This window comes from Necator americanus, chromosome X (assembly GCF_031761385.1).
Source record: "Necator americanus strain Aroian chromosome X, whole genome shotgun sequence".
Classification (NCBI taxonomy): domain Eukaryota; kingdom Metazoa; phylum Nematoda; class Chromadorea; order Rhabditida; family Ancylostomatidae; genus Necator; species Necator americanus.
The window spans coordinates 29,810,757-29,828,524 of NC_087376.1; the positions used below are offsets into that span (position 1 = coordinate 29,810,757).

General features: G+C 38.5%; 2 protein-coding genes across 5 annotated transcripts; both read right to left on the minus strand.

Moving 5' to 3' along the window:
• Positions 1 to 28: 28 nt before the first annotated feature.
• Positions 29 to 2,366, minus strand: RB195_025892 (uncharacterized protein; the record flags this gene model as incomplete). Of its 2 annotated transcripts, XM_064214223.1 has the most annotated exons (7): positions 29 to 95; positions 191 to 343; positions 405 to 486; positions 543 to 615; positions 688 to 808; positions 899 to 945; positions 2,283 to 2,366. In XM_064214223.1, the coding sequence occupies 7 exons, from the start codon at positions 2,364 to 2,366 to the stop codon at positions 29 to 31; spliced, it is 627 nt and encodes a 208-aa protein (XP_064070103.1). The 2 variants fall into 2 exon arrangements, with proteins under 2 accessions (XP_064070103.1, XP_064070104.1); XM_064214222.1 differs by lacking the exons at positions 899 to 945; positions 2,283 to 2,366 and having other exon boundaries at positions 688 to 807.
• Positions 2,367 to 3,488: 1,122 nt separating this feature from the next.
• Positions 3,489 to 8,880, minus strand: RB195_025893 (uncharacterized protein; the record flags this gene model as incomplete). Of its 3 annotated transcripts, XM_064214226.1 has the most annotated exons (9): positions 3,489 to 3,551; positions 3,620 to 5,787; positions 5,848 to 5,955; positions 6,073 to 6,144; positions 6,214 to 6,383; positions 8,163 to 8,228; positions 8,298 to 8,441; positions 8,502 to 8,647; positions 8,704 to 8,880. In XM_064214226.1, the coding sequence occupies 9 exons, from the start codon at positions 8,878 to 8,880 to the stop codon at positions 3,489 to 3,491; spliced, it is 3,114 nt and encodes a 1,037-aa protein (XP_064070105.1). The 3 variants fall into 3 exon arrangements, with proteins under 3 accessions (XP_064070105.1, XP_064070106.1, XP_064070107.1); XM_064214225.1 differs by lacking the exons at positions 3,489 to 3,551; positions 3,620 to 5,787; positions 5,848 to 5,955; positions 6,073 to 6,144; positions 6,214 to 6,383 and having other exon boundaries at positions 8,159 to 8,228; XM_064214224.1 differs by lacking the exons at positions 8,163 to 8,228; positions 8,298 to 8,441; positions 8,502 to 8,647; positions 8,704 to 8,880 and having other exon boundaries at positions 3,620 to 6,144; positions 6,214 to 6,382.
• Between the last annotated feature and the right edge of the window lie 8,888 nt (positions 8,881 to 17,768).

Below are 17,768 nucleotides of genomic sequence, written 5' to 3' on the forward strand. Positions count from 1 at the left end.
CAAATTTGCAGGTATAAGAACGTTATTTCTACAACTGCAAACAGCGGACAGTGGTGAACTCGACTTTGCGACCATTCGCGTCGTCAGCCTTCCATCTTAATTTAATTCGATTAGTGAACTCATTTCTTATGGGTTGATGGAAACAAAGATAGATAGTTAATTTGCATTTTTGAATGGAAATAATGCTTACTTTGTATCTCGTCTGTTTCCTTTGCAAGTTGCAACCTTTCTGGTCCCTAATCCAGAGGCAAGAACTGTTCCGTTTTCGGTGGTCATTGTAACGTTTTTGTTGGGCAGCGAACAGTCAATCGTAGCTTTCTTGCAGTTCTTCTCATGGTAATACCTCAGAAAATGTTATATTTTCCTTTGCTAAAATCGGACTACACGATCGGAAAACTCATTACGATATTTTCGCTTGGAAGCAGTTCTGGTTATTCGGCACATCCTTGCAGTCCGTTTTCAAATTTCTGCAACTCGGTCTTCGTTCTGAAATAAACAACCCTATAGATTATTTTGGAACTTTAGTTGACAAATGTCCATACCACGACTATCCGATGAACTCGACGATGAACTCCTCCACCAGTGAGGCCACCAATACGGTTCATAGACAGGATACTGTAATTTTTAAAAAATGAACCTCAAAGTGCATTTTCTCTGAATGTCTACCTAACATTCTACAGTACTAACGATTGGGGGAGAATACTGCGGTCGAGGATAGTAGTGATGACGTGGAGGTGAAGCGGCTTTAGGTACTCCGTAGCTATACACGGAAACAAGTAGGACAGCGAGAGTCAGAAGACAGAACATTCTGTAATTAAAAACTTTTTCAATGGTGAATGAAATATTTTTGTAAGGTTGTTGATTTGGCACTATAAGTTTGGTGAGAGATATTCTTCACTTTTGTTGCTTAGTTGCTCCAAATAAACTCTTCTCTGGAACTCGAACCTGCAAGATCCTTACTGATTTTTCGTTGGTTTTACCTATTTGAAATAATCCTCATTCACTAACAAGTAGATTCTCTATTAATCATTACTATTTTTTGCTGTTTCTATTTGTTTGCATTAATGCTCACTTGAACCACGTTGTAAGTGAGATGCCTTGTAATTATCTCCAGGCATTTTTTTGTTTTGAACATGCTGATTAGAAGTGGCCAGACTAGCCATGAACAAAATCACATCAAATTTTATTGTAAGTAAGGACCTCTAGAAAGATTTTTCGACCTGTAATGCAGAAAAATTGCAATAATCTTGAAGATTTTTTTCTTTTAAGACAAGCGAGTCTATCATTATTAGAGATCTCAGAAAAGAAGATGAAATACAAGAAAAGTGTGAGGAGTGTGATGAGTGTATCTGTTCAGACACTTATATACGGGTTAAATTCCCTTCGAATATAAAATATGAAAGGAATTTTTGTCATATTAACCTTGTCACTCAGATATTAAAACTTGAAATTACGACTTTGTTTTCGTTTCTTTTGCTCTTGCAGTATGACAAATGGAGAAAAATTTGTGGAATTATCCAATATCTTTTCAATAAATGGCAAGACACTCATGCAGAAATATTCCTTTTAAAATAAAAGTCTTCACGTCCAAAGACTAAACGTTTTCCAGAGACTTCTATTCGAATATTTTCTTTCAAAATAAATCACAGCAACAGTACAACCTTAGTAGGATACCAGTCGTAGATGCTGCTAAATAGTAAGCTAAATAGTAAGTAATATACTCTGTCCTGTACGACATTGTTCATGTTTCTTTTCAGAAGTATTTGTCTTTGGTATTGTTGAAGTAAGCGTCACTTGCTAAGTAGAAAGTGCTTTTTTCAACATAATGTAGTTTCTCAGGATAAAAATCGTTCCACGAGCATACGGCTAGAATACAGGAAAGAATACACTACAAGTTATGCAATAGCAAATTATCCTGTTGTCCTGTTCGGATAATATTTTCTTCTCATTAGTGTCTTGAGTACAAATATGATAAATCTACTCTGAACAAAAATTCTACACCGGACCAACCAATGCACGAGCTGTTCTGATAGAGGAAATTATGTACAATTTAGGTCTAATCGTTCATATTTTTGCCCATCTAAGAGGATAAACTGTAAAAAGAACAAGAAGAAAGATTTCAATGCTTTGTTGTATATTTTAGAACAGAATTCCTTAGAAGATGCTGAAAAAATAGAAAGAAACAAAAAAGCTTTAAAAACTGAAACCCAAAAGATATTTTATGAACTCTAATTACTAATTCATCTGGTATATTACAACAAGTTGAACATCATGCGAATTACCGTATATACAAGGCTTTTACCTTGACTTATAGGCAGCATACCACAAAGCTGACGTGACATGCATTTCCCATGGAAATCTGCCATACAGGGTCTTAGGTTGCGGAAAACCAGGTGGTTCCGCTCATCTCTCCATGGTAGCTGCAAAAAAGGGCCCTGAAATTTTTTTTTCACGACGGGTTGCGTTGCAACGCCCTTGGGGACACGCCGCTTCATTGAGCGAGGCTTTGAGGATCAATAAGGTCTCCTCACCAGCGTATTCATGTTAAAGGCATCACCCCACGAATCTGAGGTGGTGCAGATTTCAGGTGGAGTATTCGTATACAGGATGGGAGACTACGGAGAGGGGGGTGATTCCGTCCATTTCTTTCTAATTGCCGTAAAAAACGGCCCGGAAGATACGGCTTCATTCGTTTTGGCGCACCATTTTGTACAAGAGGTTCGATTGGAGCGCGCCAGCTCTGTGCGGCGCCGCATCTTCCGGGCCGTTTTTTACGGCAATTAGCAAGAAATGGACGGAAACACCTCCCTCTCCGTAGTCTCCCATCCCGTATAGGAGTACTCCACCTGAAATCTGCACCACCTCAAATTCGTGGGGTGATGCCTTTAAACAAATGAATGGACAGCTGAGGGGCACGCAACGTGTTCCTACGATACGCGTTCTAACGCACAACGTAGGAACTGAAGCGACTCCCTTGCCTTTTCCTACGGCGATCACGAAGAGATGAGCGGAACCACGTGGTTTTCCGCAATCTACGAATACGTATAGAAGTCTTTCATGAGAAATTCACACCACGTCAGATTCATGATATGCTGCCTTTAATTCCCTCTTGAACTCGCTTTCTTACGGAGATTTTTATGTCGTACATTTTAGTGAACATTTTAGGTAAACGAAAACAATCATTTCTGGTCATATTCCTCGCGGATCCCTCATATTCCTCAGCAGGCACGTAAAATAGGATGTTTCAGCACAGAATTCGGAGTGTTTTTCAAGCAGTGTTGTAAATTCTGATGGATTGATGGTTATGATGAGTGATAACGAGCAGCTTCTGTGACTATCATGTCAACTTTGTTGTTCAGCTATAGTTTGCGGTGTAACTGAAATTTAGTACTGCACTTGCTGCATATATGATGTTTGCTGTCACACCATACTTTCATACTTATGTTTTAATTCGTTTTCTATCATATCTCACATCTTTATTTGTGAAACTAAGCAATGCTTAAGCTTTTACTTCGAATTCGTTGTTTGCTAGTTGAACGTGGATATGTTGCCTGGAAATTTCACGTCATTGAGAAATATATTAAAGATATAAGGGGATATTTCCACAAAAAAAACTAACCATGTTCGTAACTCGTCTGGGATGAAGGGTTGAGCGCAGATAGAAATTGTCAAACCGATTCGAATGCAGAGGTTGGAGGGGAGTCCGCTGCACGGGTATTTTAACCGTTGGTGGAGGTCGAGTTATTATTAAGGGTCCTAGATTAGAATATGGAGAAAGCACTAGTCCTGCTTCCCTCTGCGTCGATGAAGAGGGAACGGTTGGACCAGAACTACGTAGACTTGATTTTGGAAGATTAGTTGCTCTAACACCAACTTTGATTGTTTCTTGAGCAATCGTTGGGCGTAGTCCCATCTCGGGATGGTATGCTCCAAAAATCACAGGATCTTGTTGCTCAGGAAGAGGAATAAATGAATTTCCTTTGTGCGGGTGTGGGAAAATAACTGGACCTGATTGCCTTCGATCTGTCGAAGTCACTGGAAGAGGATCTGTCTCTTTTCTTTGCTTCCGCAAAATTACTGGACCTGGTCCCATTTCATCTTGTCGTTCGGGCGGAATCACTGGACTTAGACCCATTTCATCTCTTCGATCTGGCACAATTACCGGACCAGGTCCCATTTCCTGCCTTCTACCTGGAAAGATCACTGGACCAGGTCCCATTTCATCTCGTCGTTCGGGCGGAATCACTGGAAGGGGTCCCATTTCTTCTCTTCGATTGGAAGGAATGACAGGACCAGATCTCATCTCTTGCCTTCGATCTGGAAAGATCACTGGACCAGGTCCCATTTCATCTCGTCGATCTGGAAAGACCACTGGACCAGGACCCATTCCGTTTTTTCCATCTGGCAGGATTACTGGACCAGGTCCCATTTCATCTCTTCGATCTGGCACAATTACCGGACCAGGTCCCATTTCCTGCCTTCTACCTGGAAAGATCACTGGACCAGGTCCCATTTCATCTCGTCGTTCGGGCGGAATCACTGGAAGGGGTCCCATTTCTTCTCTTCGATTGGACGGAATGACAGGACCAGATCTCATCTCTTGCCTTCGATCTGGAAAGATCACTGGACCAGGTCCCATTTCATCTCGTCGTTCGGGCGGAATCACTGGAAGGGGTCCCATTTCTTCTCTTCGATTGGAAGGAATGACAGGACCAGATCTCATCTCTTGCCTTCGATCTGGAAAGATCACTGGACCAGGTCCCATTTCATCTCGTCGATCTGGAAAGACCACTGGACCAGGACCCATTCCGTTTTTTCCATCTGGCAGGATTACTGGACCAGGTCCCATTTCATCTCTTCGATCTGGCACAATTACCGGACCAGGTCCCATTTCCTGCCTTCTACCTGGAAAGATCACTGGACCAGGTCCCATTTCATCTCGTCGTTCGGGCGGAATCACTGGAAGGGGTCCCATTTCTTCTCTTCGATTGGACGGAATGACAGGACCAGATCTCATCTCTTGCCTTCGATCTGGAAAGATCACTGGACCAGGTTCCCTTTCATCTCTTCGATCTGGCAGAATTACCGGACCAGGACCCATTTCATCTCGTCGATCTGGAATGATCACTGGACCGGGACCCATCTCTTGCCTTCTACCTCGAAGGATCACTGGACCAGGTCCCATTTCATCTCGTCGATCTGGAAAGACCACTGGACCAGGACCCATTTCATTTTTTCCATCTGGCAGGATTATTGGACCAGGTCCCATTTCATCTCGTCGATTTGGCAGAATTACCGGACCAGGACCCATTTCATCTCTTCGATCTGGAAAGATCACTGGACCAGGTCCCATTTCATCTCGTCGATCTGGAAAGACCACTGGACCAGGACCCATTCCGTTTTTTCCATCTGGCAGGATTACTGGACCAGGTCCCATTTCATCTCTTCGATCTGGCAGAATTACCGGACCAGGACCCATTTCATCTCTTCGATCTGGAATGATCACTGGACCGGGACCCATCTCTTGCCTTCTACCTCGAAGGATCACTGGACCAGGACCCGTTTCATCTTTTCGATCTGCAAATATCACTGGACCAGGACCCATTTCATCTCTTCGATCTGGCAGAATTACCCGACCAGGTCCCATCTCTTGCCTTCTACCTGGAAATATCACTGGACTAAGACCCACTTCATTTTTTCCATCTGGCAGAATTACCGGACCAGGGCCCATCTCTCGCCTTCTACCTCGAAAGATCACTGGACCAGGACCCATCTCTTGCTTTCGATCTGGAAAGATCACTGGACCAAAACCCACTTCATCTCTTCGATCTGGCAGAATTACCGGACCAGGTCCCCTTTCATTTCCTGGATCGGGCGGGATCACTGGACCAGGTCCCATTTCTTCTCTTCGATTGGGCAGAATGGCAGGACCGGGACCCATTACCTGTCTTCGGTCTGAAAAAATCACTGGACTTGGAACCGTTCTCCGTATCCGACTAGCCGAGGTTTCCTGGCAAGCTGCGTTTGAAAGAAGAGAAAAGGTTGGTCCTCTGCCTTTATTCTTAATTACACTATTCTCTGAAATCTCTGGATCGGTATCCAATACTGAGTTTGTACCAAAAGTCGAAGGAAATGGATCCATCCCTAAAATTTCGTGGAAGTTAACTTCTTCTCTTTTTGAAAATGCGGGACTGTGAAAGAACAAAAAATAACTTGGCATTGTGGTCGTGGACTGCACGGTATCCTTGTCCTTTCCAAAATCAAAGTGAGGAATTGCAGCTTCTGCTAGATTGGAACCATCGTATGGATGGAATCCTGGTTTTTGAACGATATTTGAACATAATGATGATGATACCTCTATGAGAATGAGTATAACCCACATTCTAAAATATTGAAATCCATACGCTTTAAAGAAAAGTAAAATACAAGAATACTAAGGTGCATTTCTTGACTGTTTTGAAAGGAGGAATTAAAAGAGCGTTTACACCTCTCTACTGTTCAATATGCTTTCGTTATATATGGAAGTTTTGTTTTATGTTTTGTCTCCAAGAAATGACTGGTTTAGGCTACAAATTAACGAAACCTTTCATCGATGCGTCAAGTTTGAAGTCGGCGAAAAAAGAAGGACGCCAAAATGTTCCAACCATTTCTTATAAACTTCCTCTCTTTTCCATTTTTCGATAGTTTGGAGTATTCCAGAACACTACTTTATGCCTTTAGCACAGATTCAGAAAGAAAAAAAATTCTGGTGTGGAAAAGTTATCCTTTGTGTTTGCCTAAAATTACTAATCGGTTAAGATTTTGAACTTTATATGCATGCACTTTAGTTCGACGTAAATTGCCATGGGCCTTCCCAGCGGAGACTAAAACCATCAAAAGCACCTGGCAGAATTAATCATTTTTGTCTGGTCTTATCGGACTAAAACGAATCCACGAAACTAGTCCTATCCGCTAATGATTTCACAAATGAGATTGTTTGAGGTATATGTATAAGGTCGCAGCGAATTTAAAATATACGAAATGGTCGCTCGGGTTGTTAGAATTTTCAAGTCTATAAATCCATTTTGCAAATAATATTTCAGGTAGCAAGTTGAATTGCTTCCAGAAAATAGGTGGTCATTCTCTGCCTTGTTTATTACTCTTCATTCCAGGAAATACTTCTATCTGAGAAATTATCCTTGAAATGTCTTTCCGACTCCTCCAAAACTGAAGAACTCAAAAGGATTAAGTGATCGAAGTTGTAAAAAAAAAACACTGCCGCTTTACTCTTGAAAAATTATTGACAAAAAAATTAACATTTTATCTTTTACGTACAAAGAACCTGCTTCTCACCTCCAATTTTTTCTATTTCAATTCCTCGTAGTTACTTGCTGTTAGAACACGAATCCAAAGGCACCAAATTTATCTGGTGGAAAATAATGTAGAGGTTTGGCTTTCACGATCTCCTCACTCTATTTAAAAATAATTTTTGAACAGCTCTATCAAGGACAGTCTCCCCAATGGAAGATATTCCTCGTTATTTCTTCGCTCCATGCCAACAAGCCTAATATTGATGACATGTTATACGAGCCTGGAGCCATAATGTAGAGCGTAAAATATTTATTTTCTCTACTCCTCCAGCTGAGGTCAGCAATGAACAACCTGTCTGAGTTATGGAACGATGAGTTGTGGAAGTTCATGGAGCTTGTGCATCCGAGGATGCGCAAGTTGTGGTTCATTGAAGTTCAACGTATTTTAAAAAATGTGGATGTCACATGCGGACAGCGTCGAGGTTACTGCGACTTGGCCATCTATTATTTATTATTTTTTCACTTATAAATATATTTCCATGTTTTTCAGCATTAGTTTCTTCAAAAAGAATTTTGCTGTTATTTCATCCTTGATAGAACCATGATATCTTCCCAATTCTAAACGCTATCAAAGCATCAGCATTTGAGAAATTACGCAGGAAGTTTCTGAGATAAAATCACTGCCGTGCCGTTATTTTGGTTTAGTGATTGATATTCATTCAAAGATGAATCTCCTCATTTTGTTACAGAGAGATTCATTTAGAGGAGGATAGAGTGGAATGTGATCTCGAAATTTCTGCGGATTTCTTCCATTTTGTGTGTTTCTAAAGCATATTCTTTGCCAAAACTTTATTTGCAACACAGCGAAATTACTTCTGAGTGTAACAAGCAACACTGCGAACATCCACATCGTTACCGTACATGTCCCTTGTTGTCCATCTAAAAGAGCAAGTTCGTATTACTTGAGAATTGAGTACTTCCCCTCTTAAAGACATAAGCTGTACCAACCTTCCCCTCTTGTTACATTTTAACACAACTTCGATTCCTTTACCGTAACTGAGCGTATGCTGGTCATCAGCCACAAGGTACACGTTATTATTTTGGACACCACAAGTCACAATAGCACGTTCGCAGTCTCTGTCACGGTCGTATCTAAAATATCAAAATTTTTAGTACGGCTAGTTAGCCAGAGAAGTACTGGAGAGTACGCACTCAATGAAGGGTCTGTAACAATTCTGATTGCCTCCGAAACCACAGTACGAGCTCAGTTTTCGGCAACGATTACATCTTCTCTCACGAGAATTCGATCGTGAATGAGAGCGTGAACGCGAATGACGGTGTCGTCGTCGAGGAACAAGCTGAACTCGTAAATTTTCGTCTTAGCTTAGGTTTACATTGACAAAAACATCCTCACAATTTCATGTGATGCTGGAACTTCTGGAAGATAAACTGGCTGAAGAATGACTGGTACTGGTGGTTGTTGTGCAGGTGCACCGTACTGTACTGGTGCTGGATCACTTTGTGTCTCTGGTGCACCGTACTGTGCAGAAGCACAATAAAATGCAGCCGTCAGAACTGCGAAGCGGAGCATTTCCCTTTAAATGATCTAAAATATTATTAATAACAATACCTCAAAAATATATTAGTACAGGACAGTTTAAATGATTTTAGTACAGAATTCCTTGAGCTGATCTCTACAAAATTTTTTAAACTCTAAAAAACATCCAAAGGAGCTTCGCAATACTCAATTTATTTGTCATACTACCAACTACTCATGGATTTTTATTTTGCCGTTTGTAGCAGACAGTTGGCGGTTGACAGACATTATAATTGTTGCAAAAGTTATTCTGCTGTAATCCTTTCAGTCACCCTAAAGCAACAAAAATCCTTCAAACTGAGTTTCATCTGAAAAGAAGGTTTAAGGTGTTTAATTTAAAACATCTGAAAAAACTAATCTAATCTGTTTATTTAGCAAGTTACTAGGAACTTTTACAGTTAGTACTTCAGAAGAGTTTGAAATGTCATTTTATCAACTGTTGGTTCGGCTACTCTCAAAAAAAAAAAATTCGCCAGCAAAAAAAGATTTATCCAAAAACTTGAAACTCATACATGTTCCAAAAATCTGTAGCTTAAAACCCCTAACTTCTAGGTTTCTGAACAAGGACATTCCCAGATAGCAGAATGTCTGCTCGCCTTTGAATCCTAGAGAAAAAATTTAGCTTTTCAGCAGAGCTATAAGTAATGGAACAACTGGAAACGAGAAATATAAATTTTCTTCTATTTTTTATCCAATCACAACAAAAGTTATGAATGATTTTTCCGCACTTGTGCAGGATTAAGCACGCTATACACAAACTTTCTCATACAAAAGACATATTAAACAGTGCTTTATTGTTTCCATCAGTTTTGTTTGAAAGGAGGCTTAAACCCTATAGAACACTTGTGACTCCTCATAGAAAATCCTCATATAAATCCATTAAAACGTTCTAGTGGACAATTTTGCTTTGATTAATTTCTTTTTAAAGATAAATAGTAAAAATTTGGAGGAAATTATTAAATTTGAAGGATTAGAGAAGAAATTGGAAAATTGTGAAGACTGCTGAATTTGTTTCAAGACCAGTTTTTATAGAAGAATGAGGCGATGCCTCATTCCAGGACTCTATCATTAATGTTTTGTCTGCCTTAAATGTTAAGCAACATTTAAACGATCTTAATGACCCTTTCATAAATGGCATTCCAATAGGTTTTTACATATCAGAAGAACGGCCGTTGTTTAAAACTTTCTTTCCAGATTTTGCACCTGTTTCACAGCTACGCAGCATTACTCAGGACACCTTTTCGCTCACTGAGCATAACAGCGTAATGTTAATAGAATATTCTTACACGAGTTCATTGAGAACAATGACAAGGCAACAGTAATAACTAGTTTCATGCTGTGCATACAGGTTCACGAGGATGTGCAACATCGACAAATTTCCTCATTCACGCGTCCTAAAGCTCCTCGCAAACTGGACAAAAGCCGCGCTCGTGCGCTAAATCCTAATTGGGCCTGTTTCAGTGCACAGTCGTTCCACGTCCCCACTTAGTTCGGCTACGGATTTCATCTCAATGAAAGTACTGCCGTATACTAACAAACAACAAGGAACGCATCCTCCGAAGCCAAATGCAAGCAGTAATGAGTGATTACTGGGCTTGATTTATTTCTGTTGTTATTGTTTATATCAAATCCTGATGTGTATGTCAGGCTGGCTGAACGATCTATAGCAAATCGCCAACTCGTGCTTAACTGCTCGTGCTCGTTGTTTTCACATGTGCCGACCATCGTCGGGAACACAACACAAAGCGTGCGGTCGCCGTTTGACTGACTATACACGATCGGAGGACAAGTGTGAGGCGTTGAGGAAACCTTGACCGACACATAGACAATTCGTTCCGTCTTTGTTGCAACGCGTAACATGCGCTACTTTTATGTCGAACGATTTGCGATGACGTTTCTCATGGGAACTTTAGATTTCAGCAAAAAAAAAGAAAAATAAAATAAAATAACCCATACTCAGTGGTTGATTAACGTCAAGTCATTTGGAAGATGTCATTCAAACACAATCAACAGATGCTTTCTGGATAATAAGAGCATAGAAATGTCAAATAGGTGTTTTTTTTTTGATAACCCAGTGGTGTATGGGTGATTATGTATTTGTAGAACAGAAAGTTATCTTCATGAAAATTTTTAAAAAATTAACTAAGGAGAAATGGCTGGGTTCATTTCCAGCGGAAACTTATTCGTAGACAAACAATCTAGGTTCACAACAGTTCAATCTATAGGTTATGTGAGGAATTAATTCCACAGAGACATAAATTTGTAAGAGACTAATTCATGAAAAAACCTATCTGGATTTTTTTCTTCAAAGAGCGAACGACAAGCAATTTCAGAATGAAAGAATGGAGCAAAAGTTAACATTGAGGATAAATTACAAGAGAAAACATACGATTGTCAAAATTTACTTACATAATTATGTCAGTAATTACGTAGCTGCTAAATTTGCAACTGTTGTAAATTCGTAACAAAAAAAGTAAGTAAAAATTCCAGGTGTTCTATGAAGAAAACACAAAAAAAAACCCAAAGAACAGAGGCATTTCCTCGTGATTATACGAAATTCTCAGGATAGTTGAACATTCTAATCCTCTTGGTGCTTATAATTTCTAACACCTTTAAACAAATTAGGAGACGATATTTAAAATACGTGGATATGCATGAAGATAACAAAAATACACTTGCACAGTAAAAAATAAATAAGGGTAAAAAAAAACAATTCGAATAGAAGAAGAATTCCACTTCTGGAAACATGTTGATGCGTTATATATTTATGTCCAAAAAAAAGGTGTTCAGGCATTTTTATAGTTATGGTCTATTTTGGTTGTAAAAAATAAAACGGAATATATCTAATCCTCACTTCAATTTATCCACGTTTCATTGGATACATTGCATCATGGTGGTTACATAAATTTTCTAACCTTGAGATGGATTTTTTCCGATAACTCATCCCATAATCCATAGATGTGTAGATAATTGAATTTTTTTAAAATTATTACTCAATCATAGTTCTTAACTTTACGGATATGAACACCTCTAATCCTTATTGAACAGTTTTTAAAGCATTTTTTTGATCTACCTACTTTTTTTATTCTCACGGATTTTTCTTGCATTAGGATAATGAGTCATGATCTTTGATCTATCGATAATCGATGTTAGAATCCACTCCTCCGCCTGTGCTCTCAACTTCAGTCATCGATCTTCCATCATTCACTACAATCCATATCTTTTCTGGTATCTTGTAATTTCCTTTATTCTTTTAGTCGTTTTGATTCTTCGCACTTTTGTTTTTTCTTATCATTTCCATTTATAATACCGTATTTAAATAGATGATTTCCATGTTTATTTAATTCGCAATACGTATGCATACATGTAACATTTCGGTGGAATTTTCTGCAGGATGTCACATTAATTTAATTTGAAACTGTCATGTAATTAAATACCGTCCATGTGTTGTGCTATCAATCTTATGACTAACCCCTAAAAAATCTGTCTAGCCATCTTCTGAACTTGGAATTTAGAAAAAGCATCGATGTAAACCTTACAGGATTTTTTATGGTGCTAAAAATAAAATGATTCATTTTAAAAAATATTACGAATTTAGCTCCACAATCAATTGTATTTTGGAGTTTATACCAGAAAATTGGTGGTCATATATAAAATTGCCGTTTATAAAAATTAACAATTCTTTAAAATCGTTCAAAAAACTATGGTCAAAATGATACGGAATGTATTTGTCATTTATTTTTAGTATTTATCGCTTTACTAGATTTTTTTTTTTGTTACTGTGGTACGTATGGAAGATGGTGACTTGAAAAGTGGATTGCGTGTTGGTACTCGATCATGAGTAGCTCTATCACTCCTGTGTATTTCAGTATTTTCTGGATGAAAATTATATACGCGAATGAATAGTTATATTTCGTAGCAGATATGTGGTTGCTAGTTCACAATTACTTAAAAAATATCGAATGTCATGTGATGAGTTCCCAGAATAAATCATCTGGTGATAAATGAAGTTCAAATCGACAAGGAGTGAGAAAAGTCCCTTGCCTTGCATTTCCCTTCTTTCCTCGTGATTTTCCGATGTGTTTTAAACTCAACATCTTAGGAAAAGATAAAGTAAAGCAGTAAAGTAAAGTAAAGCAGTCAGCTGATCCTCTTTATCTATTCGCTCCAATAAGAAATATCACATCAGTGAGAAAACTGAAACGAACGTTTTCATGCGATAACCATTCAGTAAATACTTAAAACATATCGAATGTCATGTGATGGAACTCATCCTCATGCTCATATTGAGCACGATCTTTTTTGTTTTCTCTCGGACATGGTCATGTTATAGGTCAGCTGTGTATCCTGCAGTTGTTTATGCTATTTCCATTCATTGTGTAACAGACGTCAACAGTACGAGGTCCTATAGTGCCAGGCGATTGAAAACGACACTTCATATGGTACCGCTAGAAACAACATATGTTATCCATCTTCACATGGGATTACTAATAATTATGTCCGCATACGACTGCAAATCACGTCTCATTGCTAATCATCTCATCATAAATTAATGAGGTACAACGACCAACCGGTGAGCTAACTTATGCATGAGGGATAAAGCTTAGCTTAGGTAAGAAGTTCAATTTAGAAAATGAATTAAAAAATTGACAAGCACGAAATTCCCATTTCCCTTATGAAAATTGACTAACATCGTGATATTTGTAAATTTTCATCACTTTCTTTTTACATTATCTCCATGGATACTATCATTACTTTTTATTTGTTGCTTAGGTAACATTTGAAAGAAAAGATGTTCGTGTTTCATATACGTCAAAAGTAAAGGCTTATATTCACAACACAATTCACGTGAAAGTGATGAGTGACAAAAAGAAATTCACAGACGACTAATATGTCGATGTCCGTGCTGTTTCCCTCCATATTCCTTCTCCGAACTCCTTTTTTCAATCATTCCCTGAATTTCATAGAAGTACAGTAGAGAAAGAACATTGCTGTGTACCGACTAATTCGTTTTTGACAAGGAGTTGATTCAACAACTGGTTGATGAGAACAATTTTGAAAGATTGAAAACACTTTCTCCGGACTCCCTACAGAAAATTTACACCACCTCTTTAGAATTTTCCTGGAATTTAGAACTGAAAAAAGCACCGTGAATCTCAGCGGTCTTTACAATCTGCTTCGAATAAACCCGCTTAACGACGTGATTACGATAGCATGAATGAGAAAAAAAAGTTTCAAAAAGTTTGAAGGGCTGTATCCGGAAATGGATTAAAAATTGTAATGGTCATCCATACTTTTTCTGGTATCTTGTCGCACATTTCAGTGCGTATATCAACGAAATGTCCTTCTGGAACAAAATTTGAAGCAAATCGCAGAAGTATTCGATGGCTGCCGTCTCATCTTCTGAACTATTTCGTGTATAAAAAGTGTTCAGCAGAGCACTTACCTCATTCTATGTGGATCAGTTTGACATTTTTGCAGTGAAGTCAACGAAACATCACACAAATGTAGCGATCGTTCTCTGGATTTCAGCTGAGGAGTGCATTAGCGGAGGTTTTCTAATGGCAATTGTGCATTTTATGTTTGTTACCGTCATTATGTCGCAAGTATGCATGGATTGAGCCGCAGGAACTTGGATGAGCACATATCCTCTCAGTGCTTTCTTCTATAGATTTTTTGATTTATTAATCATCTTTTTTCTCATAAAAAAGGAAATTCATTTGCATAGCTGCTACTGCAGGAATACATCGAGGATATTAATGAGTCAAATGGATTAACTCAAAGAAAATAGGGAATCATGGTTTTTTTGTTTGACAGATATAGATGACCAGTTCGTCCCTCAAACCTCATGTTACTCTTTCCAAGCACTTTGCAAGGTTTTACTTGAACAATTCCCACCTCAATTCTATATGCATATTGTTTTTATCAATTTTCAATTACGTGAACATCAAGCGCAACGGAAACCGTAACAGCCTAAGCCTGTTCAAAAAGAAGTTCCCGCAAAGAACTTTTCATTCTATGAGGATACGGTAGTTTACAAAAACATACGACTTTGAGTGGTGACTACAACGTGAGTTGTTTTTTTTTTGTTTTATTTGACCACATACATAAAACTCTTTAAAAAAGCTCTTTCCTGAAATATCTTCCCTCTTCTGTAACTCCTGTGCGGAGTTGCAGATTTACCTAAGAAAGTGCACTGACGGATCTGTTTAGCTCAAAAAAGAATCCCCCTATGTTAATGTTTCCTGTTTCTGATCGATTCCTTTCAGTTCTGAGGTGTAATTTTTCGTCAATAATCCATGAATCCTGAGATTATGCCACAAAATAAGCATAAAGAAGTTGCTACAAACCATTTTTAAATAACAAAAAAAAAAAGACTGATGAAAGCATCAAGTAGACGATTCCCCTAGTAAAAATACACATTCCCAGTGATCCGATATGCTGTATATCTCTGGATGTCAGCGTGGATTTCTCTCATATGTGCACCTCACAGAAAACAAAACGAGGTTTAACACCTGGCATCATTCGTATTGATGCTGCATTAACAACAAGTATATAGCCAATATAACAATATTTAATGAGTATTTTTCATAGGGCATAAACTTGTGGAGACGTTTTCACATGAAGGCGGAGTCCTAATGATTTAGATGTGAGGTACAAACGAGAACCAGATTCGACGATGATTTGAGACATTAACTCATTGTACGCGATTTATGCAAATCGTCCAACACGTCGAATTTCCACTCTGTTTATCGCGTTGAATCGTTCAGGCGAGAATTGATGTTGATGGTGCCGTTTTTGTTTATTATCATAAGCAAAGTGTAAATGACGTAGATAACGGTTAAAAAATAGTTTTTAAATATAGATACTTTCCTCGGAAAGAATGTGAATTGCCGTCAGTTGTAAAGTATTAGTTGTTGAAAAGAACTAGTTGATGTACTGCTTTCAATCATAAACCTCAGCACAGGAGATAAATCATAACGATAAATGTTTATAACTCACCTTAATGCTTTTCGTTGTCCTTTTTCATTTCTATTCACGAAAGTATGCGTCAGGTGTGTTTTGAAACGCAGCACATGCTTGACACATAGATCAATCATTTCTCGGATATCCTTCCTGTCTCGGATCATGATCAGATTGTTATTCTACTTACGTTACTTGGATCGGTGGAATGGCCATTCGTTTTGCGGTCTTTCTTCTATCTCAATATTTTACTGCAATTTGTTGTTTATGTGTAAAGTGACCGCGACACGTCGTTGTACTCGGCTATTCTGAAGCTGATCCTCGTTAATCGGAGGTCGAAGTTCGCGGTTTTTTCTTTTTTTACCTGTTTTGGTATTGATAATAGGTAGTCTTCATTAAAACGCCTAAGTTAAATTTTGACGGCATCCCTATAACGAAGCGCAAGAAGCGCATGCCTTCACAAATGACCTCAGCTCTGGCTCAATCCTAGCTTGGCGTTTCGTTGTTGTCGCTTCCGGCCCTTTGTGCGAAATGCGCATCAATCGTGTTTGAAGGATATGACAGCGCCTACGCCGGAATAAATTAGCGTTCGAGATTTCAGTTGGCTCCTCCTCTTGAATCGTTGAAGACCTCATCGTCAGCTTTGAGCTAAAGCGGTGAAATGAGGTCACATTGTTACTGAGGAATTCGTCCTCAATTTTAATTAATTGCTAATTCGTTTTTGCCAGGTGCAGCGCTCCTATCTTATTCCCCCCCTATGTGTCGTGAAGGGCAGAATTTTGCCCACGTTTCTTATCGATATTTCTCCTCTTTGCTCTCTTTCGTTCAGAAAAATACCGCCTACGTTGACTTTTAATGTAAAGACGCTTTCATTCGTCTCCATAATAATAGCGAGAAGTGTTCTCACATAAAAGGGCGAAAATGAGGATAATCAGCTGGCATGGCAGTTTTCTCGTGAGGAACAATAATTGCAATTCGATCTAGGCGGAGAGGTCCACATATTTTTTTTTGTCACCGCATACGTCCTCTACCTGTTTTCTCATAATCAATTTTCAAATTATGTCGGTCCTCTACTTTTGCAGATGTTCGTTTCATTTTGTTGAAATGCAACAAAATGAAAACACATCAGTTCCGATATGAGTGACATTGGCACTCATTCCCGGCCTTGTTTCTCGGTGATCCTCAAGAAGGTTGCTGAGAATCAAGAGAGCGTGGATGAGAAGTAGAATTAATAACATAATATGCCATATCGTCAGGGCTAGAAGGCTTTCGCACACGCATATTCAAATATTCGCCAGTTTCTTGCGCTCGCAGGCATTTTCTGGGGCGTGATTGAGTTAGTCCAGCACAGACTACCCGGCAAGATTTGCCTCACTCCGATTTTACGCATCATCAAGATCTCATCGTTGACCTTAAATCTGCCCTTGCCAAACATATCCTTCGAAATATAGTCTTTTTAGTGTAAATAAAATATTTCTAATATGCTCATGAACATTTTCAAATCCAAACGGACTCAAGTGATATTTTTTTAAACAAATTCTTTTAATATTTCCCATATAACTATTTCGTGTGAATATTGTCATTACTTGCAATATTAGTTTTGAGCTTCTCTGAAGCAAATGAGGATTCTTACATCATTTTAGTATTATATTATAGTTCTTCTAAGAAATGGCCTCATCTTCGCTTAAATTTCCCCATTGATGATTAATCCGCCGTCTACACTGATCCACAAAGCGTATTCCTACTTGTTTCTTTTTCCTTGTCATCAAATGCTCGGTCAAATATATAAATATAAAAATAAGTAAATAAATGAACAAATATATAGCCAATCCAGCAATAAGTTATGCATGTATTTGTGTTTTAATTCTCTAAATATGATTATTTGACTCTGAACTTCCATAAAGTGCAATAATAAGATA